General features: G+C 43.6%; 1 protein-coding gene across 6 annotated transcripts in view; it reads right to left on the bottom strand.

The window, feature by feature from the left end:
* Positions 1–3,698: 3,698 nt before the first annotated feature.
* CCDC60 (coiled-coil domain containing 60) overlaps positions 3,699–27,877 on the bottom strand; it is a 113,365-nt gene continuing 89,186 nt past the window's right edge. For 3 of the 6 annotated variants that reach the window (XM_073312894.1, XM_078848952.1, XM_078848950.1), the window contains 10 exons: positions 26,196–26,286; positions 23,472–23,727; positions 17,691–17,778; positions 15,870–15,956; positions 12,063–12,155; positions 11,567–11,656; positions 10,604–10,726; positions 8,682–8,813; positions 5,947–6,136; positions 3,699–4,343 (listed from right to left, as the gene is read on the bottom strand). In XM_073312894.1, coding sequence (XP_073168995.1) covers positions 4,236–4,343; positions 5,947–6,136; positions 8,682–8,813; positions 10,604–10,726; positions 11,567–11,656; positions 12,063–12,155; positions 15,870–15,956; positions 17,691–17,778; positions 23,472–23,727; positions 26,196–26,286 — 1,258 coding nt within the window. In that variant the 3' untranslated portion in view covers positions 3,699–4,235. Of the gene's footprint in view, positions 4,344–5,946; positions 6,137–7,168; positions 8,229–8,681; positions 8,814–10,603; positions 10,727–11,566; positions 11,657–12,062; positions 12,156–15,869; positions 15,957–17,690; positions 17,779–23,471; positions 23,728–26,195; positions 26,287–27,877 lie in introns of those variants that run through there. The other 3 variants (XR_012155064.1, XM_078848951.1, XM_073312899.1) reach the window with 3 other exon arrangements.

Raw genomic sequence — 27,877 nt, 5'->3', positions numbered from 1 at the left:
CCAGAATCTCCACAGTAATGCATGTTGTTGCCCACCCCAACACACCCATCCTGCCCCTGGCTCTGCCCCGTGCTCCCTATGCCAGTGGTTGCGAGGGGGTCCTTAGTAGACAGTCTTATAGCTGTCTTCCTCAGTTCCTGCACCAGAGGAATTGTCCCCCAGCTGGATCCAAAGCTTTTAGGGTCTCCCTTCATGTCATCCCAACCCTTTTACCTGACATAAAAGGGCTGGAGAAGGGGTGAGAATTTCCTTCAATTAATAAAAAGAAAAGGAGGACTTGTGGCACCTTAGAGACTAACCAATTTATTTGAGCATGAGCTTTCGTGAGCCACAAGTCCTCCTTTTCTTTTTGCGAACACGGACTAACACGGTGGTTACTCTGAAACCTTCAATTAATAGAGGGGGAAGGTGTCAACAGGGCCAGTGCAAGGATGTTTTGCGCCCTAGGTGAAACTTCTACCTTGTGCATGTCCCCCCCCCCCCCCGAGGTGCTCCCCCTGCGGCAGCTCCACGCACCCCCCCCGAGGCACCCCCCCGTGGCAGCTCTGCACCCTCCCCCCTGCCCTCTCTCCCTCCCGTCGGCCCGGGGAGCCACGTGCGGCAACTCCCCGCCCCAGCTCACCTCTGCTCCGCCTCCTCCTTGAGCACGCCACCGCTTCTCCTGCCTCAGCTTGTGGTGCCAATCAGCTGTTTGGGGCGCAAGCCTGGGAGGGAGAGACGCAGAGCGGGGCGGTGCGCTGAGAGGCGGAGCAGAAGTGAACTGGGGCAGGGAGCAGTTCTCTTGTGTGCCCCCCTCCCCCGTTACTTGCCGCAGGCAGCCCTCCCCATATAGCCCTAGAGAAAAGCTGCTATACCTACCCATGGAAGTTCTCTGGATGAGAGGGAGAGAAGTTGCAGATCCTACTTGTGGGCACCATCCCCCGGACAGAAGGAAGGCAGGGGAGCTCCAGTTCCCGCTGGGGCAGTCCTTGACAGAAGGAGGGACGGAGAGATGGAGGAGCCATTGCCAAGCAGAACTGTGCTTAAAAGAGGCCCCCGTTTCCTCCACAAAAATTGTATTTAAGAACCATAATTATACATTCAAAGCACTGTAGAGACATCATCAAATCACACCAGGTAGAAGTAACTCATCTGACATGTGGGTAGCGTGGCAGAGCTCCAACCTTGTCCCCATGTGTCCTGCACTTCCAGGTGGTTTATGGTAGCCTCAGAGGCTCACTGCAGCCTTCCATGTAGCCCTTCTCTCTGTAGGGCCTGGATTACAGTCATAAGTCAGCAAGGAGGTTGGTGAGAGAACTCCCACAGTCTCGGTTGTCCATACAAGCTTATTCCAGAACAGTTTAGCCTCCTGTCTTGACAGGGGCCTGTCTTCCCCTCCCAGGAGGTGTTTCTGTAGTGGCAGGTTGGGGGGAACCCAGGCCCACCCTCTACTCCAAGTTCTGACCCAGGGACCCTTATGGCAGTAGCTGTTGGCAGCCAACCTTTCACTGGGCCACTTCCCCTGCTTCTCTCTCTTAATGCCTTCTTTACCCTACCCTTACCTTAGGGCTCCCTTTCCAGCAGCTTGAGGGTGTCCTCATTACCCAGCCCTTCAGCCACACTTCCTCTCCCTAGCTCCCCTTCAGCCTGCCTGGAGTGAGCCCTTTTATACTATCAGAGGGGCCTTAATTAGAGTCACGTGTTCATATTAGCTTAACAGTCTCACCTGACTCTTTTCAGGTTAATTGGAGTCAGGTGTTCTCATATGCCTAAGGGCTTCAACTGACTCTTTGCAGGCTAATTGGAGTCATGTGTCCACCCTAGCCTGGAGCAGCCCCTGCTCTGGTCACCCAGGGAACAGAAACCTGTTTACTAGTGGCCAGTAGATCTGCCTTCGACTACTCTGCTGTACCTGACTGGCCTGGGTCTATCACAGTAGATTCTTTAGGTCAGCTTCTCAGCAGGTGTTACTCTGTGTGTTTCCATTGATTTCCATGGAGAGTCACCGATTTGCACCTGAGCATCTGGCCCTTTGAGTTTCCATTTCTCAGGGAAGAGCCAGAACCTCATACTTTGCTCACGGTGACATCTCCACTTCTGAACTGTATTCAACAGCTAAGAATAAAGGCTGACACAACAGTAGGTGCTGGCCAGTGGAACAGCTTAGCTAGGAGATCGCTGGCGGTTAAATTAGGACTTAAATGATGAATTATGATAGCCTTCCAATAGGAGTAGTAGGGGGAGGCAAGCAACACAAGTAGTTTTCAGATGGAGCTTGATCCATTTATGACTGGGATTATGAGAAAGGCTATGATTTTGTCAGGGATATTTTTAGTAAAAGTCAGGGACAGGTCACGGACTTCTGTGAATTTTTCTTTATTGCCCATGACCTGTCTGTGACTTTTGCTAAAAATATCCGCGATAAAATGGGAAGGAACTGGGCAGCTGTTGGGTGGCTGGGAGCTCTGGGGCCCCATGACCATTGGGGACACAGAGCTCCAATGTCCCCCTGCCCCATGGCGGGGAGCAGCTGGGGTCCCCCTCCCCCGTGGGGGTGGCAGCCAGGGTCCCCCTGCCACCGTGGCTGGTGGGGAACTGCAGGGATCCCCCAGTCCCTCAGAGAGGCTGGGAGCTGCAGGGTACCCCCGTCTGTGGCGACTGGGAGCTGTGGGGTACCCCCACTGCCCATGGCAGCGGGGAGCTTGGGGCCCGCTGCCTCAGGTGGTGGGGGTACCTCACAGCTCCTTGGTGCTGCGGGAGGTGTCAGGAGGGACCCTGCAGCTCCCAGCCACCAGGGCTGAAGTCCTAGAGGTCTTTGGAAGTCACAGGGTTGCCTGCAACAGCAGAGGCCTAGACTTGATAACCCAGAAGTTCCCCTCCAGTCCTACATTTGGTTGAGGTTGAATGTAATATCTCCGATCACCACACGATGTCACAACAAGCCAAGTAATGACGTATGACTTGCATACAAACAGAAGTGATACCACAGTGTAACACAAGCAATAGTTACAGATTCTAAGGAGAGTAAAATAGCAAGGCCATTCTATCACATGTTCACTAACAAAGCATTACTGACATTTCAATGATCATTGTACTGACCTGGATCCTGATTTCAGTCTTGTTTTCCTTTCTTTTGTGGCTGGAAGATGAACTGAACTCCAGGGTTCTGCATAACCAGATGTTCTGCGGAAGCCTTGACAAGGCCTGGAAATCCCAAGCCCAGTGGCTTTTTCTTATTTCAGGCTTCATCACCAAAACGCCAGATTTACTATTAATGGGAAGAACTGTAGTGTCTAGGAATTACTTGTGCTGTCATTGCACTTCTGCTCCCAGGGATGGCACTGATGAGTCAAACTGGAGGTGGGGTGGGGGGTGAAATGATACATTTCCCTGGAGGGGTAATTCAGTAATATTCTCTTTAGTCCCCACTCCTGCTGAGGAGGAGTCATTCTACCCTCTTAGAGAACAGCAGACTGATGATAACTGATCGCTCAGAAGAGCAGGTGAAAAGACATCTGTTTGTTTTTGGAAACCACAACTGGAAAATGAGCAATTACAGAAAAGTACCCCAGAATACAGAACACTTGAATAGTGATTTTAATAAAGTAAAACCAATGCAACATGGATATTCCTAAAATAATTGTATAGAACAAACTCAAACATTTTAACTAAGATACAAAAAATAACACAGAGAAGATTTGGCTTAAAGCTTAAAATATTCCAGTGCTGGGGATTCTTTTTTTTTTTTTTTTTTAAAGCAAAGGGCAAGATAGCAAAACTGGAGCGCAGAACAGACTGTAACAACTAAGATCAGTTTTCTCTATCTAAAAATCTAAAGCAGAAGGTTCTATAATGGAAAAGGGTGAGCAATGAAAAGGTGTTGGTGATTCTCAGTTCTCCATTGCTATTTGAGGAGTGTTTCTGAAACACTTGTATGATATTGTGATTTACAACTTGTCTTAATTCTAAATGAAAACCTGAGAGTGAGCTCTTGCTGCAGGCCCATAAGGCCACCTGGAAAGGAACAGCAGTATTTGGTTTCTCTTTTTTGGTGGTCACTGGGTAAATATGGGCTGGTGTTAAGATGAGCATTGTGGAATTACACATTTGAATAGCTACCAAGCATACACAATCGGAGTGGTTTCCAAAGTTTATTTCCCCAGCCCTCATTCAGGCAGATCTCACCAGGAACTAGATCTCTGTTTGAAGCATCAAGACTTCCCTCTTGTGGCCAGGAAACCAGTTCCTCTGACCTTTCAGCACAAGGGTGGAGCACTATGAGCTCTTATGGGGATTCTGACTCGAGTCTGAAGCCACGCTTTGTAATCCTCTTCTGGCATCTGAACGATATTTTCACGCACAAACTGAAAAATAAAGGGGCATTTTCCTTAGCACTTTATATTATATATAAGAGATGCTGATACCATCTGACTGTGGGACAACCACCATAGAGCCTGCAAACAGTTAGCATGTTAACCTCCTTTAGATTGGTGTGATAAAAATGAAAAGGGAAGTAAGTCTTTTAATGTAAGTTTCTATAATAGTGCATGTTAATTAAAATGAATTTAAAAATGGAAGCCCCTATGATCTTCAGTATTATTTAAACCGTAAAACCTGCAGAGCTAAGCTTGTATAAAGTGTAAAGCTTTGCTTTTACCCAGCGTTGTGTTACGTTAAATTGGCTTAAAGATGAATCAAAGTGTTAGTCTGGAGCAGCGTCAGGCAGCTGACAGTGAATGGGGTTTTTCCTGTTCCTGAAATACTCCCACTGCCGTTATCAGATGTGCCAGAAGGAGTACCAGAGCCCTCCTCTGTGGATGCTCATGGAGAAGGTAGAAGAGGCTGGAAACGGAACTCAGCAGCATCAGTACCTTGTCGTTTTAGGTGCCATTCCTAACACTAGTGTGAAGGAAGAGCATGCAAAGGGCATGGAGTGGAAGCCACAGTCAAAGATAAAGAGATACAGAATAACTGGCAGGCAACAGAGAATTCTAGGCTTCATACACTGTGCATAATGGCAACGGGGAGCCTCTCTGGCTAACGAATGCTCCACTCCGGGAGTTCCTGGTGTGATTACACGAGGCAGGGCTCCGGGGACAATGGTTACCTTTTTGTAAGTCACCAAGAAGTGCAGTTAAACTATCCCCAAGCTTTCTGGGTGTTGGAAGAACTTGGCCTTTTAATCGCATGACACAACCTAATGTGTATAGTTTATCTGATGTAGCTGAGCAGCTTGTGTGTGTTATTATTTAACATGTTTCCGCTGAGGGTTTTCAGCTGACACTGTAACCAGGAGAGGAAAGGGCTGTGATAACAACTGAAACCACAAGGTGGCATCATTGCCTTGTTTACAGTAAGTTACTTATTTAGCCTCCACAATCTATATTTAACATAACCTCTCCTTTTTCCCTTCCATCTTTCCTTCTCTCCCTCTTTCTTCTTTCCCTTGTGCAAATTATTTCTAGAGCCCTTTACTTGAGGCACTTGAGTAGTTCTTTACACATAACCGGAGCAGCTTTTATTCACATGTTGCTGAAGCCTCTTCAAATAAATCTGTAGATTTCACAGTTCACTAGTGTGCTTCTTATTCTCTAGTGCTTGGCACACATCACATCTATGAAAGACAAGCCTTTTCTGGGCACAGCAACAATGGAATGTCCCTCTCTATGTATTTCAACTACTTATGCTAACCTGCTGTCACTTTCACTCTGGTAGCAAATAAAATCAGTGATGAAATACCAACAAAACAATAATCATTAATAATACTTCTCAGTTACGTTGCACCTTTCACCCAAAGAGTTTAAAGGGCTTTACAAAGGTGTAAATTACAATCCCCGTTTTGCAGGGACGTGGCCCCATTGTCCCAAATCATATATCTTTGTGACCTTCCATTGGGTAAATCACACTGCAAGATGCCTACCCTGCCCACCTGCCCTGGATTAGAACCCTAACAGATGGACTCGTCACCTCCACGGCTGCACAGATGTCTGGAGAACACAACTCCCATACACGTAGCTCACTCAGCACCTTCAGAAAGGTGTTGGGACGGATTCTCACGTCTGGGTTCCTGCCAAACTTTTCCAGTTTCTTTAAGATTCTCTGTGTGTGACTGTCATTCTTCACAGCGTCCGGGATTCTGGACAGCAAACTGGAAAACCTGTAATAGCAGAGCAGAGCTGAAATAAAGGCCCTTGAAACTGATGTTTACACTGCTGGGCACCTCAGACTTACCTGATTTGTTTGCCTCTCCTTTCCCCCCTCACAGAATGTGAGAAAAAATGGCTTTGTGGGAAGCTTCACTGAATATTAAATGCCAGGGAATGATGCAAAGAAGCTTTATTTCTATTGTTAACAGGACCGTGCACCCAACTTCCTTTGTGTGGCATTAAAAAGAGACCCCCTGATTAGTCATTTACATTCTGGGTGACAAACCTTTGGTGTGAAAGCAAACAATAAAATACTGACAAATGTTTCCATTTTACTTCTGATTTGCCCTGTTCATCTCTTCTCTCTCTTCTTTAGCCTCTATAGATTTTCTGAAGCAATCACACCCTGATCTGACATATTTTCTGATTTTCTTTACTGTCCCTTTTCCCCTTGCTGTCATCATATTTTCCCCCCAGTATGTGCTGAGATAAATCTTCCTGATGTGAGAATGTGCTTGTAACATTCAATCTTTGCCATTTCACTTGGCATATGAAGACTCAAGAGGAGAATTACACATTACAATAACAATAAAGCTCTTGTGAACAGATGCATTTTTTAAAAATGTCCTGTGTACATTTTTTTAGTGCTGCTTTGACAGCCCTGGAGACTGATGTCTCCAATCGCTGGATGTGTCTGTGGAAGTGTGGTGGCTTTTCCCTTGTTCCTGGCAGGTCTTGAATTTGCCAGCACATCAACTAGTCTTTAGCAGCAAGTGCTGTCTCCCTCTGGCTGAAGATACGTATCAGTATTTCAGCAGCAAGAGGAGGTTCTTCCCAGAACCAGTAAGGGGAGACAGTTTAGGCCTTGTCTATTCAGTGGTTCTCAAACTTTAGCAACCCGAGGACCCCCATTTTAATTTAAAAATTTTCAGAATCCCCCAAATCCCTTGCTCAGCCCCAGGCCCCGCCCCCACTCCAATCCTTCCCCCAAGGTCCCACCCCGCTCCACCTCTTCCCGCCCCGCTCCACCCCTGCACCTCCTCTTCTCCACTTCCCCAGTTTGAGAAACGCTGCACTAGAAAGTTATCCCATTTTAACCATGTTGGTATAATTAAAGTAGTACAACTTCCCTAGGCCTTGTCTACACTAGGAGGGTTTTGTCAATATAGTTATAGCAGTAAAGTGAAATTGGCAAAAACCCTTGAGTGTGGACACAGTTATGTTTGTATAGAAGTGCTTATAATTGGTACAGCTTATGCTAGCAAAATTAGGGCTAATCTACCCTACCGAGCCTGGGCATGTGTAGCTAGACCAGCGGAGCCCCATAGACGAGATGCAACATAAGCCAGCAGAAGGAGTTCTGCCTGCATAGTGACACCACCTCTCTGAATGACATTGGCTAAGCTGGCAGGAGCACCCTTCTCTCAGCTTCTCTCAGCTTAGCTGGCCTGGTGTGGATGCAGTTATATTAGTAAAAAGGTGCTTTACACCAGGACGGATATTCTTGTATGGGAATAATGATACTGTTAGAAGGCTCCTTTGTACTTGTATAAGTACATCCACCCTAAGCTTGCACAGATACAATTAAAGCAATAAAATAAAATCACACCCCTACTTGACAATTATAATGGTGCAGCTTCCAAACTTAGACCAGGCCTTCGATTTGGGAGGCAGGTGGGGCAAGTATGAGCTACAATTCAAAATGCAGCTTTTCTAAATAGACCAACATTTGCTTCTACATTCTCAACATTTGCATTCTCAGTTAAGGTCAGTTGAGAAAAAGCATCTGGAACATAGACTCTCAACACAAAATATGCCGCCATTTTACTTCACTTGATTTACTAAGGGAAGACTGACACTGCAGCCCTATTTCCTGTGCTGTGCGATATAGCTAATCTAATTCCCATCATCAAAGGCTGGAGCTCTGCAGGAGTGCTTTATTGAGAGGTGCCTACTTATCTCATGGTGATGATGCCTTTTGCCCCGGGGAAGGATGAAGTCAATATCTGGCAGCAGTTTATAAACACCAGCGGTGAAACGTTCTTCAAATGTGCCTGACGGATAGACAGCTGGAGGCAACGTCTTCTCCATCATCAACATTTGCTAATAGGAACACAAGTTTTCATTTCCAACACCACATTATGTATGGATCAACATACGCTTATCGAGTGCCTGTCATTCTAAGGATCCCAAAACGTTTTGCAAACTTATGCCTCCTATAAGGCCATACGCTGGAGATGCAGAGTTGCCTGGAGGCACCAGACCTTTTTAAAATGGAAACAGGCTACTTACACCCTCTCTCCTCCCATCTTTACCAAGCAGATTTACAACACAAGTTGAAATCTGGTCCTGGATATCATTGTTGCATCTTCACTTATACAGTGTTTATAAGGGTGCTAAAATCAAGCCCTGAGCGATGGTATTTAAGAGGGTTTACTGGCTTCTAAGAAGACTTTCTTTTGGTTTTACAGAAGAAAAAAAAGATCTGAAAATAAAGAAGAGCTTTTGGTTCTAGAGGAAATGTTCTGGGGGTGTGTTCAGCTTTTCCTTCCTTACCAGTTGCATTCATCTTCATCATGTTCTCTTTCTGTTCTCAGGCCACACTGTCTCATTCTTTCTAGGTCCCTCTCAAAATACGTGATGTTTTTTAAAGATTGGTATTTCTGAGAACTCTTCTCCTCCCGCCTCCTACAAATAAACTTCCAAAAATTAAAATCGTATATTTTAAAAATGAACATTCTGATTGACCGTTAACTGGGAAGATACTTAGGATGGTGGAAGGCAATGAGATGAGAAGAATAGAGCATGTTCAGGCCACAGAGACTAGTAATATTTTGCACTTTGATAGCACTTTATAAATTAAGTCTCTCAGAATGATTTACTAACAATTAATTAAAGCCTCCATCAATTTAGTAAGCTAGGTAAAGTATATACTTAAGGATCAAATCATCTGACACTGAAATGCAGTCACCTCTGAGTTGTAAAGTATCTGTTGTTTAAGAGCATACCGCAATACTACATAACTCAGGGCAGGAAGGAAGAATACTATTTTAAATATCTGAAACCCTATGGAGAATAGGCAGAATTTAATTACCTGAGTTGGTATTTTGTCCAGGATACCACACTAATATGCCGTATCCTACAGAAAGCCCCATCCAGTTATAATGACCACAAGTAGTCAGGATCCCTACTTCTCTTCCCATCCAATAGCAGCTTCTCCAGCAGCAAAGTCCCCAACACCATCACAATGGGACATTGGTTCAGGGTGAACTCAGCCAATAGAGTGCCACCTACGAATTGCGATCACTAGTTCCTGTCACATCTAGGTGGTCCTCAGAGTCCTCTCATCCAAATACTAATCTACCCTGCTACTCTTGTTTATGAGTTTATAGCAAAGGTGGAATGGTTTCAGGTAATTAGATAGAGTCTGATTTATTCTTTTATCCTGAAAGATCCAGGAATCAGTCAATTCTTCACACAGTCACAATGGGTGCTTATGAGAGATGACAGAGAAAACTCTTTGGGATTCTGGAGAGGACTTAACATACCAGTAGAGGCGTGAATGTAAGAGTGGGGCGGTGGAAGGAGAAACTGGGGATACTGCCCTTTAAAATAACTATGTGAAGAGAGATCTCAGGTCTCTTATTTTCTACGCTATAGAGCTCAGATGAGTCATAGGTGAAACATTTCAGTCTTTCTAGAGGAAAGGATGATCGATGCTGGCCGATCAATGGACCAGAATTGAAGCTGGCCTGGAAGAAGGCTGCTCACTTGTCCTCCGCATGAGACAGAAGGCTGCAACTGTAGCCACTAGAATTGTTCAGTAATATGAAAGGACAGTGATCTACATAGCGATGGTGGATGACCCAAAGATCATGTGTGGATTGGCTGTAATTTGGGGTGACTGAATAGCTGCTCTTTGGGAGAATAAGGATTAGCTTCAAAAGTAAGTAAATCCAACATTGTTTAACAGAGCCGCACTCCAAATGTGCTGTGCTAGAGGGAATGGGATTCTTGGACCAAGGGTTAGGGAATTTGAAACCTTAGCAGCAGTTTAAGAGGGTTGTGTGACAAACTAGGAAGGCTGCCGTCAGCCTGGAAAACGTTAATTAAAGATATACCGTTGAACGTCACTGAGTCCACTGAATCAACTGGCTAGAATGTAAAGAAGACAATGGACTCTGAAGTTTGGGGGAACTTTTTCCCAGTGCCTGTAAATTACACATGTAAAGGTATATATTCTGTGCAATGTCCTTAGGAATCATGCAGACAAATCTCTGCACAATGGCTTGAATATTTGGCTCAGAGTGTACATCCTTGCATGGGTACTCAGAAAATCAGCTGGGCCTATACTCCACATGCCATTAGTCTGGTGCCACTCCACTGTAGTCAGCAGACCCCTCTCTAAAAGGGTTGAGGGTTACAGAGGTGCGGCATGCAGTGCTTTGACAGCGTACAGCAAGCGTTCAAGTACTTACCGTTCAAGGATCTCCAGGTTGTCATGCAAACAAAAAGCTGCTTCTTCAGCTACCGCAGAGAACTTCTGCCTCATCTCAGCACACAAGTTATATTTACTTTGAATGAAATAGCTGGCATGGGAGCTGCAGGTGAGAGCACGCAAACACCACGGGTTACTCATTTCTGTGAAACAGTGCTGGGCAGCTCCGAACACAGAGCTCTGTAAAGTGATGTGAAATGAAAGCCTCAGCTCTCAGATGATTAACAGTTCAGACATTCCTGGCCATAAACATGCAAATGAAGGAGTATAGAGCTGGGTTTAGAACTGAACAAGTACTAGAAAGAATGGTCTGCAAATATTCACCGGAATTCAAAACCAAATCTTTTCATCACATCCACAACCTCCTAGTTCTGGCGGTGACAACTGGAGTGCTTGAGATTAACTAGCAGGGATATTCGCAAACCACAAATTGCTAGCTTGAATTCTGAAATATTCGTGGACAGCAAATTTCTAGTTGCAGATTCATTTGAAAAATTCATAATTTGCACTGTGCTGGTTAGTTACAGAAATCGTCCAAAACAGGGAACAGAAACAAAACTATATGAAATATAAATAAAGAACAGTCTGCAAATTGCAAATAATACCAGACACCGTGAAGAGGACAGGCAGCCTCTTTGCTAATAAGTGGTTATGATCTCACACCCTTTCATCTAATCTGCATCTTGTAAGGTTTAACTAGGCTTTTTTGCCCAGTAGTTGAATTAAACACAGACAGGTAAGTAGTTAAGGCAAAATCTATAGAATTGGCTTCACAACTCACATTAATGTACGTGGGAATCATATGACAAAATCCACATGGTACTGCATGGAAACTGAGCGGTCTGTGTGTCAGATAGTACACATACTCTAGCAGAGTTTTGCTTACAGTTTTGCTTTCCACATGAATGCCCCTCATAAGCATTGCATGCAACATGCTACCTACCTTTTAGGCCTCTTTATGTGCTTTGTGCTCTCCTCCTCCTTAAAGGTTGCTGTGGTTGTTTTGTCCTCTCTCACAGTCACAGATAGTGAACTGCAAGAAAAAACAAATCCCTTGAAATAGTACAGTATGCCTTACAAACCCAGACACTGTCACTGGGGTAGACAGTTTCTGAGATGATAAACAGCTGTGATGTCAACCAGATTTATCTGGCTTGAAAATGGAAAATTCATTTTTAAGGTCAACATTGAAATTTAGGTGCACAACTCTCAGTGATGTTAGTAGGAAATCCAAGGCAAATCCCCATGCACTGTATTGAAAACAGAAGATAGAAAACAGCAAATCAGTAACTGTCAGAAAGCAGGATTTCATCAACTCACCATACTCTTAGAACAATAAGATGCTATCTGTCATGTGCATGCCATATGCTTTCCACATGTGAAGCTGTAGCATGGAGCATACTACATGCAACATGCTTAGATTCTGTAATTACGCCTACCTTTTAGGCCTCTGGTCCAGTGATATTAAGCTCTCTTGGTACTTAAAGGATGTTGGGTTTACTCTGTCATCCTTCAGAGTCACTGGTAGTGAACTACAAGACAAGACAAGGTCCTTAAAAATGTACATGAAGGAGTATGCCTTCTCCAGCATATGAAACATCCTGCTGGCACTGATGAATTACTCCCAATATGACAGACTTATTCAGAGCCATCCAGAGATAAGATTTATACTTGATGTTTCTCTCTCCTTTAACTCAGCCCAAGGGAAAAGAATATTGCAGTAAATGTCAGATTATAACATGTGTCTTGTGTTCTTTGAGTCTGTAGTGTGGAACCCACCACAGAACTGGGGGCTGGCTACAGAAACTGGGGCAAACCGAGTCATGGAATTAGATTCAGTGGAGGGCTGGGACATCACAGGCCTTCATCTTTCCTGGTTTAGTGGCAGCAGTAGATCTAGCCAGAGGCTCAGTGGTGGTATGATACCTCTTGCTTTGGCAGCGACAGTGGCTCCTGAAAGGTGAGGAGGGGAAGAACATGGCAGCTTGATCTCCTTTCTTCCCTGTTAGTCAATCCAAAGGGAGAGACTTGGGAGACTTATGGCATCTTGTTCCTCCCATCACTGACAAATTCACATTACACGTCACAGATTCTATCAGAACCTAACTCAAAAATGAGCTTGGAGACGCTGCATAGATACACACGTCCTGTCTGTAACAGAATTATGGCCTAATAAGAGTTAGTGAATTAATAGCTAATTAAGCCAATAGTTTAGCTTGGGTTTGAATAAGTCTCCAATAGAAGCCCCCATCTATTTCTTATATGAGACACAGCGTAGTGACATAAGCAGTCGAACAGGGCTGGCAGACCGCTACTGAAACACCCTCTGCAGTAGGAAATTCCTCCCCTTTTTACCATCAGACAATTTCACACCATTTCTGGTCTTAAAAGAGACCCTTAAGTGAGCACTTTGCCAGTGCAATTATAATGGATAGGCCCAAATTGCCTCTCGTTCAGGCCACCACCTTCCAGTTTCAGAGGTAAATTCAACACAATAATTATCAGGTGTTAAGTGTGAGAAATAATTCACACCACCACACACTGGCCTAGTGGTTTGGGGCAGGGGAAGCAGTAGATCTGATATATCTTGATTTCAGTAAAGCTTCTGACACAGTCCCACATGACATTCTCATAAGAAAACTGGAGCAATGTGATCTAGATTAAATTACTATCAGGTGGATGTACAACTTGTTGAAAAACCATACTCAAGGAGTAATTATTAGCAGTTCACTGTCTGACTGGGAGAGCACTTCTAGTGGGATCCCACAGGGATCAGTCCTGGTTCTGGTAATAGTCAATATTTTCATTAATAACTTGCATAATAGAGAGCAGAGTATGCTTATACAATCTTAAAATGACACCAAGCTGGGAGGGGTTGCAAGCAGTGATGAGCTGCCAAAATCTTAACAACCGGTTCCCTCCTCACCCCATGAAGGGGTTGTGGCCCACCCCCGCCCCCCGGGGACCATCCAACCCCCCGCATTCCTTGACCCCCCCCCAGACCTTTGCCCCATCCACCCTCCTCCCCTGTCCCCTGACTGCCCCCAGAACTGGGCAGGAGGGTCTCGTGGGCCACCGTAGTGGGTGCCCACCCCGCCCCTAAGAGCCAGCGGGACCTGCCAGGGGGTGAGGTGGGGACTCCTGGCGGTGCTTACCTGGGGCAGCTCCCAGGAAGCATCCGGCTCTCTGGCTCCTAGGGGCGGGGGAGAGTAGCTGGGGGGGAGCACGGGGAGCGGCTGCTCCCCCCACTGATCACATCGAAAGTGGCGCCTTAGGTGCCAACTCTGTGGGTGCTCTGGGGCTGGAGCACCCACGGGGAAAATTTGGTGGGTGCAGAGCACCCACCGGCAGCTCCCCATCCTGTGCCCGGCCCCAGCTCACTTCACCTCCACTCCGCCTCCTCTCCTGAACACGCTGCCCCGCTCTGCTTCTCTGCCCCCTCCCCTGACTTCCCACGAATCAGCTGTTCACACTGGAAGCCAGGGAGGGCTGAGAAGCAGGCTGCAGCTTCGTGCTCAGGGAAGGCGGAGGCGAGCTGGGGTGGGGAGCGGTTCCCCTGCGTGCCCCCCCGGGTTACCTGCTGCGGCGTGGGCAGCCCTCTTCGTGTCCCCCCACCCCAGCTCACCTCCGCTCCGCCTCCGCCTCCCTGGGCTTGAGTGCGAAGCCGCCACTTGCTTCTCAGCCCCCCGGCTTCCTGTGCGAACAGCTGATTCATGGGAAGCCGGGGGGGCAGAGAAGCAGAGCGGGGCGGCGCGTTCAGGGGAGGAGGCGGAGGCGGAGCGGAGGTGAGCTGGGGCCAGGCGCGGTGCTGCCATTGGGTGCTCTGCACCCATCAAATTTCCCCGGGGGTGCTCCAGCCCTGGAGCACCCATGAAGTCGGCGCCTAAGGCAACCGGTTCTAAAAGGGCTTCTAAATTTAACAACCGGTTCTAGCAAACCGGTGCGAACCGGCTCTAGCTCACCACTGGTTGCAAGCACTTTGGAGGACAAGGTTAGAATTCAAAAGGACCTTGACAAGTTGGAGAATTGGACAAGATGAAATTTAATAAGAGAAAAGCACTACACTTTAGGAAGAGAAAATCAGATGCACAACTACAAAATGGGCAATAACTAGCTAGGCTGTAGTACTTCTGAAAAGGATCTGCGGGTTATCACAAATTGAATACAAGTCAACAATGTGATACAGTTGCAAAAAAGGCTAGCATCATTTTGGGTTGTATTAACTGGAGTGTCATATATAAGACACGAGAGGTAAATGTCCTGATCTACTTGGTACTGGTGAGGCCTCAGCTGGAGTACTTTCTCCAATTCTGAGTGCCGCACTTTTGGAAAGATGTGGAAAAATTGGAGATACTCCAGAGAAGAGCAACAAAAATGATTAAAGATTTAGAAAACCTGATCTATGGAGGAAAGGTTAAAAAAAACTGGGCAGGTTTAGGTTTGAGAAAAGACGAGTGAGGGGACCTGATAACAGTCTTCAAATATGTTGAGGGCTACTAGAAAGAGGATGGTGATCAATTGTTCTGCATGCCCACGGATGGTAGGAGAAAAAGTAATGGGCTTAATCTGCAGGAAGGATGATTTAGGTTAGATATTAAGAAAAAACCTCTCTAACTACAGGGGTAGTTAAGTTCTGAAATAGGATTCCAAGGGAGGTTGTGAAATACCTGTAGTTGGAGGTTTTAAAGAACAGGTTGGACAAACACCTGTCAGGATCGTCTAGTTTTACTTGATGACATCTGAAGGTCCCTACACTTCAATAATTCTATATACTAGAATAATTGAGAGCAGATCAGTGCTGTTCCATGTACCATTCTTTCTCCATAAGGTCTCAATGTCACGTTCCCAATACTGGCAAATTGTGGGAGACATCCTCTGACAATAAATGGGTCTTAGTCCACACAGGTTTAGCTGGCCTGAAAGTGGAGAGGTTAAACCATGCTTTGTCTTGTTTATCAGCGAATGTAAATGCACAAAGGTACATTTTTAGCCACAGCTGCATGACTCCTCTTAATGTTAGTGTGAGCCATAAAGCAAAATTTCAAAGCAATTCCAAAATTCCAGTTTTGAAAATGCACAACTCTAGTAATTGGGGATGCATAATACAGTTTCTCCAATCCCATCTCTTACAGCAGACCAAGCTGGGTGTAATTCATGCATGTGACTTTATGAGCTGTTTTCCACTTGTGAAGGTGATTGCATATCTCATACTACATCACACATTTATTCTTTTTTAACGTTCCTACCTTTTAGGTCTCTGTCCCAGTATGCTCTCCTGGTCCTTCAAGGCTGTTAGGCTCGTTCTCTCATTCCTTTGATATACTGCTGGGGAACTGCAAGGCAAGACAACATCAGTCAGAATATACCTTCTCCAGCGCCTGAGCATTGGTGCTGGAGATGATTGTCAACCTTGAGAGAAGAGACATGGCTTCTTGCAGAGCTTAGGGGTTTTATAACCCAAAGATGTATGGGTCAGATCCTCAGATGGTTTGATTTGATGTAGCTCTGCTGACTTCAATAGAGCTATCTCAAGTTACACCAGCTGAGGATCTGGCCCATATGTATTTACAAACAGCAGTAAACAGAAAAATACTTGAAAATTAATTAGGAGACATAATGCATACACCCACAACAGCCAGGAAATTCACAGATTCCAGTTCTGAGTTGCAGAAATCACAGCACCTGTAACACAGCCTTGTCAAGACTAAGTCCTTCTCATTGAGTCTCACAACTATTACGGGTAGCATTAGGACAGAGTTTAAATGTGCTTTATATTGTTGTCCCTCTCTCTTTACTTGTTTGTCTTTTGCAGACCAAGGATCTGCCAGTGACTTCAGTGACATTGCATGCCTATAAGTGACAGGAATATTAGGCTCTACTTTTTGGAAAATGTTCAGTTTGAGGTTCTTTGAAGTGGCCCTAAGCCTTCAGTACCATGATGACAATGTATAAAATTGATCTGCACTAACTATTTACTCTCGTGAAAATTTCTAAAACCCAGGGATAATTGCAGAGTGCATTTGATAAAAGTTCCATTGAAAATTTTATGGGCAGTGTGTGGAAAATGCAATGGTAGCAACATAAACAATTCTACAGACATCGAGAAGAAAAAGGCCTCTTTCTCTATAGAAAGAAAAGGAGTACTTGTGGCACCTTAGAGACTAACCAATTTATTTTAGCATAAGCTTTCGTGAGCTACAGCTCACTTCATCGGATGCATACTGTGGAAAATACAGAAGATGTTTGTTTTTATACACAAAAATCATGAAAAAATGGGTGTTTATCACTACAAAAGGTTTTCTCTCCCCCCATCCCACTCTCCTGCTGGTAATAGCTTATGTAAAGTGATCACTCTCCTTACAATGTGTATGATAATCAAGGTGGGCCATTTTCAGCACAAATCCAGGTTTTCTCCCCCCCCCAAACACACACACACACAGCTTATCACTTTAGATAAGCTATTACCAACAGGAGAGTGGGTTTGTTTGGGGGGGAGAAAACCTGGATTTGTGCTGGAAATGGCCCACCTTGATTATCATACACATTGTAAGGAGAGTGATCACTTTAGATAAGCTATTACCAGCAGGAGAGTGGGGTGGGGGGAGAGAAAACATTTTGTAGTGATAAACACCCATTTTTTTCATGATTTGTGTGAAGCATGCATCTGATGAAGTGAGCTGTAGCTCACGAAAGCTCACGCTCAAATAAATTGGTTAGTCTCTAAGGTGCCACAAGTACTCCTTTTCTTTTTGCGAATACAGACTAACACGGCTGTTACTCTGAAACCTTTCTCTATAGAGTTGCTGTAGATGATTTATACAGGCATTGCATGAAATGTTTTCTTGTAAGAGAAGGATTCACTGAGTGTCCACCTGGAAAATAAACATGTATTGTGCACAGTCAAATGGGCCATTCTGTCACCTATACAGAGAAATGTCAATGTCCTCTAAAATTCACTGACTATTGAATTTAATCAGTAACTAAACTGAAAAAAAAATAGCGCAGTGTAAGCGCTATTACAGTGAACTGCCCGTCTTAGGTTTGTAGAATCCAATCATGTAGCATACCTGTGCAGTCTGGTCTTCTTAACAATATCTTCTGAACTGAAATTCTTTGCCACATCTTCGTATATGGTCTGGAGTAACTTCTGTAGGTCTGATAAAAAAACAACACCTTTATAAAAATGTGCCCACTGGACCTTGCGCTGCTCCTTCTCTTTACAAGGGAATGGTGCATACACTGGCCTCATGTTTTGATTCTGATTCGTGATTTTGGTTGCCCAACTTAAGACACCTTTAGAAGGACCTGACTTTCAGAGGAAGGGGGTTCAGCACTTCCTTTCAGATGTCTCAAGTTGGGCACTCAGAAATTGAAATATACCAAACCACTATTCACGGCTGGAAATGTGGGTCCCTGTTCTTTGGCTCTGAAATAAATAACAAATGAGAAGTTAGCAAACTTCTTTAACGTTTATCCAAAATTATTGTGCAGGAATTAGAAAAGTAGGCAACTTTTCACAAACTGTACCCAAGATCAACTTCAAATTCCAATGCTCATGCTATCAGCATTCTAAGGGCATATTTGTAAACATCACAACTTAATCTATTGCGTCACTCCGTCCTTCTTTAAAATGAACTATGGAATGTAACATCTGATGAGAGATATATCCTTACCATGATGCATTTAAAGCTGATAGTTTATCCTCAACAAGCCCTTGCTTGGGCATACCTGCCTGTCCAACTATCACGCCATCTTTTTTCTTTCTTTCAGCCGATCTCTACTTTCACTGTGTTATCACCTTTATCACCTTCTCTCCATTGTGACTGTGTGCTCTCATGCTTTCCCATACCTTGAATAGCCCTTTTCCCCCTGAGTGCCAGATGAATTCACTGTTCTTCAAATTCCTCCTCAAAACTCACTTCTTTTGAGGACCTTTCCACCACTAATCCACTTCTGCTTTGGTGCCCAACTACTAAATAAAACAAAAAACCCATCACAAGAAATACAATAAAATAATCAATACAGTGTTCTGCCCAGAGCCCTATTCCCTCTCTCTAGACACCATCCACCATGGTCTGTTGTTATTAGTCGTTGTATGATCTAATTTTCAGCTGATCCTGCAAGGTACTAAACATATCCTAGGAGGTGCTAAGTGAGCTCCACTGGGAAATGAGGGGTTTAGCTCCTTGTAGGTTAAAGTCAATTAACTGTATGTTCCTCAAGGTAGGGACCTTTTCTTAAACCCCAGTAAAGCACTGTGCACAAACAAGCAGGGTGGTGATATAAACAACAACTGCTACTAAATAATAAATACCTATTCAAATATTGCAGAGGAGGTTACAGAACACACACAGACTTAATCTGTTGTTAAACAAACCCTGACTGACCAAGACTTTAAGAAACTGGTTCCTGTAGTTAGGGTGTTATGTCCATATTTAAGCATCTAAACATGGACTCTCACTATGACCTTGCACAAATCTTAAGGTACGTGTATATGGCAAAAAAACCAAAACAACCCAAAAAGCTTTGTGGCAGCAAGTCTCAGAGCCCAGGTCTACAGACTCAGGCTTGTGGTACGACTCTAAAAATAGCTGTGTAGGGATTTGGGCTCAAGATGGAGCTCAGGTTGTGAAACCCACCTCTTCTCTGGCTTCAGAGCCTGAGCTCCAGCCTGAGCCCTTGCAGTATTCCACACTGCTACCAGGGGAGGGAGGGAGGGAGATAATAGCACATCCAATCTAGCTTTAATCTAGCCTAGCCCGAGGATCAATAGCAGTGAAGCCATGACAACAAGGACTTCAGTACAAGCTGTACAAGCCTGACCAGGTCTCTGGGTACATACTCATGTTCCTGGCCTGCACCGAAGCCCCTGCGCTCTGGCCTCACTGCTATTGGTACCTGAGCCTAGCTAGATCGAAGCTAGCTCAGGTATGTGGAAACGTGCTGCAATCAGCCCTCTGACTATAGCGTAGACATACCCTTGGATCTGATCCTGGAGAGCTGAGCACCGTCACGCCTATTCAAGTCAATGGGAATGGAGGGCAAGGCACATCTGCTAGGACGTGCTCACCATTTTGTGGGATTGGACCCTCAGTTCCTCTGCCTCAGTTCCTCCATCTGAAGAATAGGGATAATAATACCTGTACGTGGCTTGTATAACTTCAAAGCGCTTTATAAATATTAATGCTCACAGCACTGCTGTGAATTAGCTAAGCATTAACTAGAAAAGAGACAGGTGCGAAGAGGGCTGGTCTTGTGATTGGGATGCTGGCTTGTGACTCAGGAGATGTGGGTCGAGACCCCCGCTCTGCCACCGACTCGGTGTCTGAGCCTGGAAAAGCTGCTGAAATGCTGTGCCTCCACTGCCCATCTGTGAAATGGAGTCAACGACACTCACGTACTTCACAGGGTCCTAATGAGGATAAATCCGTCTATGTATGTGAGAGGCTCAGCTACTACAGTGATGGACACCATAGGAAAGCCTGCCATTAAAGTGCAAGCTTTATAATGAAGATCCCTTGTGCAAATAGGTATGACTTTTCTTTGGAATTTATGTCTTTCTAAGACTGGGAACTGCACCACTAAATTGTTGGTTAAAGAAGCAGAAGCAATCCTGTTGGCATTTAATTTCTCAGATACAGTCCTACATATTTTTTTCATCCATATGAAGTAAACGTCTGTCATTCGAAATGATTTGCACAAATAATGCATTATGCAGTAACCGTGAAAAATTAGGATTACATTTAGTGCTGTGTTATTCAAAATAGGGATGATACGGTTGGTATACATTAAAAGAAGTTTTTAGATGTGGCAAAGAAAGCAAGCTTGAAATGCTAATCTACTTTGTAAAACCTTTGACAAATCAGAGGGAGACTGAATGATAAATTAGACAACCTCAGAACTGACCTGCCTGTTATACCACAGCTGTGAGGATGACAGCTTCCACATCTGACTTGTCAACATGATGTGACTTACAGAACCTTTGGACAAGTGTAGTTCCTCACCCAGTCGGTGATGCTGGAAATCAAACTTGTGGAAGCAGGTTCGATACAGTAGCAGTCACAAAACAATACAAACTAAATTATAGCCAGGTAAATGGCTCCATATTAAATTACAGACTCAATCCTGAAGCAAAATAAAAACCCTCTGTAAGAATCATGTTCAAATTTATCTGCAGATTAGTTGCCCAATGCAATATATTTCTCACATGTTTTCCAATAAACATGTGTCATCTCAATGGTACTTCTGTGTGAATTATAGGGAGCTTCATGAGCTGTTTGAGCAATAGGCTACAGGGGCAGCCGAGCTGTTCTAATCCAGTTCCTGTTCTGGCTCTGAGGCGTCCTTGTGTTTAATATGATTCTGTGGCTACAGAATTTACCTCAGAATCCATCCACTGCTGTAGTGTTGTCCTTCAGAAAGTGAGTTTTTATTTAAAAAAAAAAATTCTAGCTGTTATAGATGTGAAGAATACCTTCGGTTCACACTTTGGAAGTGACCCGAAAGTTGTCATTTTGAGCTTGCAAACAGACCACCTGAAACAATAACTTGGGGCTGTCAACCATTCCCATTCTTCTCAGTGGAAAGTTAACTCGGAAGCCTAACGACGACAGTGTAAATATCAGTTTGCGTGATAATTTTAGCAGAAAAATGAAGCTACTTTCAGCAGTAGATATTGGAGCAGAGATCATTTGAGTGTCTGGGTGCTGTTGAGGGTTACTAAACTAGGAGATTAAAGTCCCCAGAATCTTCCTATCATTTCCACTGTTGGTCATAAGAGAGAGGGAAAGTGAAGATGCAGCTCTTCCTCATCGTCAAAAGCCTCAATTGCGTCCGGAGTGTGAAAAACCAACGCTCTCTCTCATACCTTCCTTGGGTAAAAAGTCTATGTCCTGCCCCCAGGAGCATAAAGTAAACTGAATGCAATGTCAGAATCATTAACACCAAGAACAGTAAGGATTGCATTATTCATCTGCAGAGCTCATTTGGTAAAAAACTAACTCATTTAAAAAATGTCTTAAAGCAGATGCAGAATTTCCTTTTTGCCTCTGAACACAATACCTGAGAGCTGCAGAGATTAGCATTATTTTGATCCAGAGTACACCAGGTGTTGCCTATAATTCACAAAACAGTGTGTTCAATTTATTTTGCTTCCTCTAAGAAGCAGTGTAGTCCAGTGGGCAGAGTTCTGGCCTTGGAGTCAGGATACCTGGGTTCTATTTTCATTTCTGCCACTGATCTGTTGGGAAAGTCACTTCATCTCTCAGTGCCCGTGTTTCCCCACCCAGCCTTTGTCTGCCTTATCCTGTGGGGTATGGATTGTCTCATATTATGGGTTTGTACAGCACCAACCATAAAGGGGCCCAGTCTTGTTTTGGGCCTCTAGATGCCACAGTAATACAAATAAATAATATTAATACACGAGTAACATGTACATTAGTAAACAGTCCCAAATTAAATAAATATCTATGTAGTTCCACTGCCCCATATGGAATTACAGTGGATCAGCTGGTTGTTACAGAAGTTGTTCTACTTTTGTGAGACATCTTCTGTTGAAAACTGCAGAGTTGTGGATTGTATGCCATCTTAATAACTTGATTGGCTGAACAATGAGAAATCCATAGCAATTTGTTCATAATGGTTTCAAATTGTTTCATCACAGTAAGGGCTACTGAAAAGAAATCGTACCACGATCTTCTGAGCCACACTCTGCTCTCCTGATCACTTTGGACAAAGTACTTTTTTCCTTATAACACAACTGGGAGGTTTCAGAGTAACAGCTGTAGCTCACGAAAGCTCATGCTCAAATAAATTGGTTAGTCTCTAAGGTGCCACAAGTACTCCTTTTCTTTTTACAACTGGGAGGATTCAACTTTTGATGCTGTGAATCAGGTTTTCTTGATGTATTAGAACTTAGTAATGGGATGTCCAAACCTACTGGTACATAATGTTGACCTCAACTGAGAACTGGGCATGGTGATCTAGCAAATCAAACCCAATTCCTCCAATAATATTAATCTTCAAAAATGAAGCGGCAGGAGGAATATGTAGATTAATAAAACAAACTGAATTACTGGTAAATAGTTTTCTCCTATAGTATATCAGCACACAAAAAAGCAACTGGATAGACAGTGCATACGGCACATCAATGGATGTAAACAGGAGTTAGGCTTACCGTATAATGCAGCTCACAGCATGCTGTGGCTGAAGGCTGAACTGATACAGACAAATACAATGTGTATTATCATATGAAACTGCAAAGTAGTTTTGATGATTTTCAAGGAAGATGCCTCAGTCCTCTCTGCCCATCAGGCAACATTGCTCGAGTGAAATGACACCTTACTGACCCACCTGCTGGAACATGAAGCTAATGCAGTCCTTTATCCATAAAGGTTTTTTAGAATAGATTACCTCTGTCTTTAAAGCAGACAGGAAAGATGAAAAGGACATTCCACTTTGTGAAGCCCTTTGCACAAGCCAAATAAAATGTGAGGATTTGCTTCATGTCCAGTGATTGTAGTTTTCACTGCAAATAAGAAACCTAGTAATGGGAAAAGCAGTATGTGCTGGTCGATATAATAATACTATGCACTTTTGTAGTGCCATCTGTCTGAGGATGCCAAAACACTTTACAAACATTGATTAAATAAGCCTCTTAATACTTGCCTGTGATTGTGCTTTATTGGCCCCATTTTGCAGATAGAGAAAAGGAAGAATGGAGAGGTTAAGTGACCTGCTCAAAGTCATACAACCTACTACAGCCAGAAGTATCTTTAAGATAAAGATCTTCTTGGCAACTCAGGGAGCAAATACATTTGTTACTATGCAGTCAAGTAAAGGCAACTTACAGTGGGAAACAGGCTCTTCATCCTCTCTGGTTTGTCTGCTCTGTACTGACTCACAGTCTTCATATTCCTTGGTAACATCAATGGGAGCTGTACTCACATTGGTATTGTCTTCCGAGCTGGGGACTAGGGAACTTATGCTGCCCAGAGGAGTTCGACTATAGGGAGATGACAGACCACTAAATCGAGAGCCGCTTATAGATGTTTTCTTGTTTGTCTTCCTGCTAAGTTGACTACGTGGTGCTTTCTGGCAGGATTTCTTACCCAGAAGGAAAATAAAGGAGGGGAATTTTTATAACAACGTTTAACAGGGATGGTGCACTGTATTTCCATATCTAATGCCAATACTGTATTCCTCTGGGCTTTTTTGTGCTCTGCAGATTTTCTGCAGCGAATTCAACAGGTTGGCCAAACTGCTAAATTGGGAGTCTTTTTCATTTTGGGTTCTTCCCTACATCTTTCTCTGGCTCTGGCGTTAGTGCCAAGTGGACCAGTATACTTTGCAAACAAGTTGCATTGCAGCTTCATAGAGGTTTGCTAATAAAGAAATCCTCAACTTTTTCACCTCCAGGGAGAAAAAGGTCAAAGCTGCAGTGATAAACGTTCAAGCCTCCACCTCTCCCACACCCTAGAAATCAATTTCCTGTGTCAGAAATATGAAACCTCAGCAGACTGAAGTCTGCACGCTTGATAATCAAAACAGAATGTATCACATTGCAAATACCCTGGAGGAATCCATATCTCAATAAAAGATTTCATATCAAATATGAAAACATACATTTAAATAATATTAACGTAAATGACAACAGAGAAACTTCTGTCTAATTTAGGCTGCAAGAAAAAAAAAGCCACAGCAACATGAGGACAGAAAGGAATGTCAACATCAGCAGTCACGTTGGATTCCTTGATTCTTGTTGATTTGGGCCCTAACCTAATCCCACATGGGAATCTGGAAAACATCCTATTTAGAAACAGTTCTGTGAATATTGTACGATTTGCTGATTCCCCTCTCTTTTTTATTATTACAAAGGATATTTGCCGGAGGATGTTGTGAAGCCCAAAAATATAGCAGGTTTCAGAGTAACAGCCGTGTTAGTCTGTATTCGCAAAAGAAAAGGAGGACTTGTGGCACCTGGATTTGTGCTGGAAATCACTTTAGATAAGCTATTACCAGCAGGACAGTGGGGTGGGAATAGGTATTGTTTCATATTCTCTGTGTATATATAAAGCCTGCTGCAGTTTCCACGATATGCATCTGAAGAAGTGAGCTGTAGCTCACGAAAGCTTATGCTCTAATAAATTGGTTAGTCTCTAAGGTGCCAAAAATATAGCAGGGTTCATAAAAGCACTAGATCAGTTCATTGAGGACCCCACACTTTGAGTGCCCCTACTCTATGATTGCCAGAAGCTGGGAGTGGACGACAGAGGATGGATCACTTGATGATTGTCTGTTCTTTTCATTCACTGTGAAGCATCTGGCATTGGCCACCGTTGGAAGATAGGATACTGGGCTAGAAGGACCATTGGTCTGGCCCAGAATGGCTGTTTTTATGATGAAACATGATCTTTGTCTTTTTAGGAGTTCAGCAACTCTTGCTACTGATTCCTCAAGCAAAGTCATAATCCTATTATATCTCCTGGTCTAATCCCTGGGCACTATGCTGCCTTTGTTTTCCCGCAAATGACTTTAGTAGCAGTAGGTAGGGTAGTAATAGTAAAGACATAATAAAGAGGGGGAGAGAACACCTGTCACTTCTTCAGAAACATGGACTTCAGAAACATGTCACTTCTTCAGAAACATGCAGAAGAGCATCGAAGTTCTCCACAACATTTTCTGTAGTACACCTTCAATAATGTCACTTCTCCTCAGTTAAAGATTTAAATTTTCAATAGTTTAAAAAGCCTTTCATCTGAATGGCCTTATTTTCTCCTCCCCTTTCCTTTTCTCTAGATGCCATACATGATTTCTGTTTCTTGTACTGCCCTCAGCACTTGGGCTTTGTTTTCTGATTTAAATTTTTACCTTTTAATTAAGTAAAAAAACCCCAAACTAACTGTTGGAGTTTGTCAGGATGGGGCACTTACAAGCTAGCAAGTAAACTGGAACTGGATCCTGCTAAATTGCAGGTTAGAGTAGCAGCCGTGTTAGTCTGTATTCACAAAAAGAACAGGAGGACTTGTGGCACCTTAGAGACTAACCAATTTATTTGAGCATAAGCTTTCATGAGCTACAGCTCACTCAAAAGCTTATGCTCAAATAAATTTGTTAGTCTCTAAGGTGCCACAAGTCCTCCTTTTCTTTTGCTAAATTGCGTAATTCTTACTCACATGGCTTACAGTAGCCTACTTGTGTGAGTAAGGTCTACTCATTTGAATATGGGTAAGTAGGATTGCGTCTCTAATTAACAAACAAAGGGGCAAAATGCCAATATTTTCAGGGACTCTCATATTTTTAGTAGTACATTTCCCTCCAGCAACATCACTAGTTACTATTCAGCCAAAGCCACAGCTACACTCCTATACCTGGCTAACTATTGCTCTTTCTGTAATCCATCATCAAACATTATTTTTTATCAAAATCCAGAGAATTTTGGAACGTGTGTCATGCAGTCACAGGTTTCAAGCACAAAGATCAAATCAGGGAGTTACATGAGGGAACAAAACAGAGAAAATAAATATTTGGAAAGTTGGACTAGCTCGTAAAGTAGAAATTAGCAATGAAGTTACCTTTGTATCCATGATAAAGTGCTCCCATCTATACCTTGCTGCCTTGTCCTTATTGATTTTTTTAAATGTACTTTTATTGCCACCAGGGTCCCTAAGTGAAAAACAATTTAATGAGTTTTCCATTTCAAGAATCTTGCTTTTATTACAAGTTCTTTTTAGAAATGCAATAAATAGAGAATAAATGATGGCCAATCTCTGCTATGACATTTATCTTCACTTGTAAGGAGGAGAGGGATAACTCACTAGTGTTATAGTGGCGAGTGAATTATAGTCACAGGTGAAGAGAAATGTTCAGAAAGCTTAGCTATTATGTATTACAAACATACCATACATGCATTAGGCCAAATTCTGCTCTCAGTTATTTCTATGCATTCCCATTTCCAGAGAGTGTAAGGCACTGAAGAATTTGGTCTGGGTCGTGTAGCTGCATGGATGTAACTGCAGATTTGGCCTATTACAGATGGAGCTGGGAGTGCTGATTATACTTGAAAATGCCTGATCTTTTCATGATAAGGATCTTGTTTTCAGTTGCTTATAAGTTCTATCCATTTGGCCTGAGCTTTGCCATGCCAAGTGCCTGCCTCAGACTGAATTTTGTTTTTAAAGTTTCATTTAAAATACTTCAGCCATTTCCAAGAACAAGATTAGGGAAAATGCATTGTTTTGACCATGTTAAAAAATTCTTCCAGCTGTTTAATTGAGAAGTTTTATCTCCATTCTTTGGAGCAAGGTATTGAAATTTGGCAGGGGGAGGTGCCCTGGAGCCAGGGATGTGCCTTTTGCTATCTGCATGACAATTCTCCCAAATTTGGTCAAGTTAAAAGACTTTGAAAAAGATCTCAGTTCCCATGTCATTAGTAGAGACTCATTAGAGTGGCAGCTAAATATGCTGAAAAATCTGTCTGCACTGAGACTGGGGCTGTAATGGCTGAGCAGGACTTTTCCTGTAATTGCTCTGCTAGGGGCTGCTGTGGTATGGGGAACCAGAACGGAAAGCACAGGGCCCGTTTCTCCTGTGCTCTCAATGCTCCCTGTACTGGCACCCAGGCTGCAAGGAAGAGATAGAGGAAGTCGTCTGACTTGACTGCAGAGGGGAGAGGGAAGAGGCAGAGGATGGGGATGAAGGGCTAGGGTAGGAGCAGAGGGGAACTGGGGCAGGAGCAGTTGAGGAGTGTATAGGAGCAGAAGGAGAGAGGCTTGAGGTGGGGTTGAGAGACTGGGGTCAGAAGACTGCAAAAATCACTAGAGCACATTCCCCTGATGAGCCTGGAATTGAACCCAGAAGTCCTGAGTCTAAATTTTTCTGCTATGAGAAAATATTTGTGAAACCCACTGGCACAGTGTGTGTCTCATCCCTCTCTAGTGCCTGGTGCACATATGTAGAGGGGGGCAAACATTTCACACACAATACACACTGGACTAAGTTTTCATCTCCAGTCCACCTGGTGAATTCTCTCTAAGACTATTCTGCTCTCTCTGTTGTATATAGGCAAAGCTTCTATTTGTGTCAATTGGATTTTTGGGCATATAGGGAGAGAAACCAGAACAGCCTTGAAGAGCTCTGCCCTGAGGATCAGAGAAAATAATTTCATCCATTGCTTTATGGTTCCATCTGATATCTGGATATACAATTAAGAAAACTTCCTGAATACTTTAAATATTTTATTTTCAATATTACTATA

This window comes from Lepidochelys kempii, chromosome 15, assembly GCF_965140285.1.
Source record: "Lepidochelys kempii isolate rLepKem1 chromosome 15, rLepKem1.hap1, whole genome shotgun sequence".
Lineage (NCBI taxonomy): Eukaryota > Metazoa > Chordata > Testudines > Cheloniidae > Lepidochelys > Lepidochelys kempii.
This window is presented reverse-complemented; position numbering and strand designations above follow the sequence as displayed.